Source organism: Populus euphratica, unplaced genomic scaffold, assembly GCF_000495115.2.
Source record: "Populus euphratica unplaced genomic scaffold, PopEup_1.0 scaffold2.1, whole genome shotgun sequence".
Classification (NCBI taxonomy): Eukaryota; Viridiplantae; Streptophyta; class Magnoliopsida; order Malpighiales; family Salicaceae; genus Populus; species Populus euphratica.
This window is the reverse complement of record NW_011499846.1, coordinates 5,042,595-5,046,319: the sequence shown is the minus strand read 5'-3', so window position 1 is coordinate 5,046,319 and position 3,725 is coordinate 5,042,595. Positions and strand designations below refer to the sequence as shown.

Sequence of the window (3,725 nt, the reverse complement as noted above, 5' to 3'; positions counted from 1 at the left end):
TGTCTGTTAGAAATAAAATCTATGTAAGTTATATAATAGAAAACTAGTACTTTAGATATAATAGTCTCTCTTCTAAATAACAATTTAAAAAAAAATTAATGATGATTTGTATGGATTATTGTTGGATATTGAATAATTTAATAACTTATAATTTACAACAACTAATTTTTAAATAATTATTTAAAATAAAAAAATCAGATATTTATATAACAAATCCCTATACAGTTCTACAAATATATAACGGAATTTCAAGGACTCCCAAATTATTTTTTGTTTTTTTTTATTTTCTTTAGGTATATAACATTCAGGAAACCAATAGTGCTAACACAATGCATTATGCATGCAGGGTGGAGCTATGAATTTTAGTTTGGGAGGGCCAAGTTAGAGAAGATTTTTAGGAGGGGTTAGAAATAATTTTTTTCTATTTTTAAAGCTAAAATTCTAATTTATTAAAAGAGGTGACTGAAAACAAAATCCTTGCAATGGCCGCTTTCGCTGCCAGCCCCACTAATTCCACGTGTGGTGCTGCACAATCAAGATCCTTATCACTCCTTACTTCACTGAAAACTTAACTCATGGGAAAAAGAACACTATAGTAACTAAATATTTTTTTAGTGGTGTAACCAATTGTTCTTTCTTTCATGGCTTTTGGCTAAATTTATTTTAATTTTTTATAATTCAATGATATAAATATAAATATTTTTTTACTTTTATTTTTTTTAAAAAAGTAACCATTAATTGAAATACTCATGCGCGGAGGAATGCCAAGGGCTAGGGTGGCTCTAGCCCAGATAAGATTTTATCAATATTTTTTTATTAGTTTTGTATAAAATAATTTATAGTTTTTAATTGAGTTATTAAAAAATTCTAAAATTTTGCTTAGAGCTTTGTAATATAATACTTAAGCTAGGGTTAAAATTTTAGAATTTTTGAAGAAATTTAAAAATTTGATGAAAAATCATAATTTAACTAGTTTTACGTTATTGTACATTATTTTCATTCCGACCATCAGATTAAGATGAAATTTTATAAGGGATTTTAAAATATATTAAATAAAATCTGGTTAAAATTTTAGAATGAATGGAGCTCGGTAGTATTAATAAAAAAAACTATCAAATAAAGACAAAACAATTCATTAAGGGTAAAATAATTATTTATCATTAAAAAATAAAACAAATCACATTTTTCTTCCTTTTATATGTTGTTGACTGGGCAGAAGCAGCATAAAAAAAAAAGTCAAGATAGAAAGAGAGAAAAGTAAGGAAAAAATATAAAAAAATTCAAGAAAAAAAAGTGAGAATAACCTTGTAAAATTCCAAAGTCTAATTTATAAAATACTAATCTAAAAAGGAATTAAGTGAGGGAAGAAGGAATTGAAAAAGAAAAAAATTAATTACTTTATTGATTGTTATTTTATCTTAGTTGAGAAGTTATTACAATATCAATTTAAATTTGATTATAAATAAATTATATTTTATAAAACATCGGAGAGTGAGATAATTTTTACTTTTTACTTTAATTTGATATATTTTTAATTTTTTTTAATATTTTAGATAATATATTTAAATTAAAACTTTACTATTAACTTTAAAAATTCATATAAATTATTTAATAATTAATTTTAAAAAAAATTATATATATATTTAATACCCAAATAGAAAAATTTTCCCCGTGCTTGGAAGAACTGTACTGTCAAAAAGAAGAAAAATCAGCACGAAGTTCACATTCGAGACTTGGTTGGCCCCCTGGTTCGTTAAATATCAGAAGTGATTTCCATGTCAAAATTAAAAATCACTGAAGTCCCTGGAAGATTCACTCGTTAATCTCCAGACAAGCTGATAAGGTCTTGCTTTTTTCATTGAAATCTGCTTGCTGTCCGTCCTAATTGGCTCTTGTATTCAGTCTCTATATACCGATCTTAAACCTCCTTTCTCAATACTCTTAAATTTATACAGGTTTGCCCTAATTCCTAGCCTGGGAAATCTTCCTTTTCTCCATACCTTGAATTGATGGCAGAGAAACTTCACATAGTGATGCTTCCATGGATTGCCTTTGGCCATATGATACCTTTCTTTCAACTTTCCATAGATTTAGCCAAAGCTGGAATCAAAGTCTCCTTTGTTTCAACCCCAAGAAACATCAAAAGACTCCCTAAAATTCCTCCAAGTCTAGCAGACTTGGTGACATTCGTAGAGTTTCCACTACCAAGCTTAGACAATGATATCTTGCCAGAAGATGGAGAGGCCACGGTTGACATTCCTGCCGAGAAAATCGAGTACCTGAAGATTTCATTTGATCTCCTGCAGCACCCCTTGAAGCAGTTCATCGCCGATCAACTTCCAGACTGGATAATCATTGACATGATTCCTTATTGGATGGTAGAGATTGCTAGAGAGAAAAAAGTTCCTCTTATTCATTTCTCTGTTTTCTCTGCTGTTGCATATGTGTTTCTTGGGCACCCAGAGTGCTTAGTTGGCGATGGTCAAAGAAGACTAAGGCCGTCATGGACGAGTATGACATCGAAACCAGAGTGGGTTGACTTTCCCTCCTCGGTAGCTTATCGAAACCAGGAGGCTGTTGGAGTTTTTGAAGGGATTTATGGAGGAAATGCTTCTGGGATCACGGATAGTGAAAGGGTCTCCAAGATACTCCATGGATGCCAAGCTTTCGCGGTACGCAGCTGTGCCGAGTTTGAAGGAGACTACTTGAATCTATTTGAAAGGCTGATAGGAAAACCCGTGATCCCAGTAGGTCTGTTGCCACAGGAGAAGCCAGAAAGAAAGGAATTCACTGATGGAAGGTGGGGTGAAATCTTTAAATGGCTTGATGACCAAAAGCCGAAGTCCGTTGTGTTTGTAGGCTTTGGTAGCGAGTATAAGCTAACCAGAGATCAAGTATATGAAATTGCTCATGGGCTAGAGTTATCTGGATTGCCATTTCTGTGGGCATTACGAAAACCAGGTTGGGCCAACGATGATCTTGATGCTCTGCCTTCAGGATTCGGTGAAAGGACATCTGACAGAGGGATTGTTTGCATGGGATGGGCGCCACAGATGGAAATCTTGGGTCATCCATCAATTGGGGGATCATTATTTCACTCTGGGTGGGGTTCTGTCATTGAAAGTTTGCAGTTTGGTCACACCCTTATTCTCTTGCCATTCATCGTCGACCAACCTTTGAATGCAAGGTATTTGGTTGAGAAGGCTTTAGGTGTGGAGGTACAGAGAGGGGAAGATGGGTCATTTACCCGGGATGGTATAGCCAAGGCTCTGAAACTCGCAATGGTATCCGAGGAAGGAAAAAGCTTGAGGGAGAAAGCAAGTGAAGCTGCTGCGATTTTCGGAAACCAGAAGTTGCATCAAGATTACTATATTGGTAAGTTTGTTGATTTTCTCAAAAAGAAGAAATGAAATGTTTGAAGGACATGGTCACAACTCGCAAGGCAGATTTGATCATCACCCATGCTTGAGATTTTATTCAGGTGCTTCATGTTCTCGAGTATTCAAATATGGAATAAAACAGGGTTTTTTTTTTTTTTTTTGGGTAAAGAAACTTCTTCAAAATAGCTATTTGAATGGACATCATGCAGCATTTAGCTGCCTTTATAACGAATTCATGGGCACCTGCGCACTGCGTTAATTTCAAACCATGGTGTCCGATGAGAAACAGAGAGAAAATTAAGACGTGAAATAAAAGACTTCATTTCTCGATTAGACCGTCAGCGG

At 33.7% G+C, this 3,725-nt stretch overlaps 1 protein-coding gene across 1 annotated transcript; it reads left to right on the top strand.

Moving 5' to 3' along the window:
- Positions 1-1,782: 1,782 nt before the first annotated feature.
- LOC105134275 (putative UDP-rhamnose:rhamnosyltransferase 1) lies at positions 1,783-3,534 on the top strand. Its single transcript, XM_011038626.1, has one exon. The coding sequence runs from the start codon at positions 2,010-2,012 to the stop codon at positions 3,408-3,410; it is 1,401 nt and encodes a 466-aa protein (XP_011036928.1). The 5' UTR covers positions 1,783-2,009; the 3' UTR covers positions 3,411-3,534.
- The last annotated feature ends 191 nt before the right edge of the window (positions 3,535-3,725 follow it).

Coding starts and splice junctions, on each gene's coding strand:
- LOC105134275 (XM_011038626.1), top strand. CDS start 2,010: ATGGCAGAGAAACTTCACATAGTGATGCTTCCATGGATTGCCTTTGGC.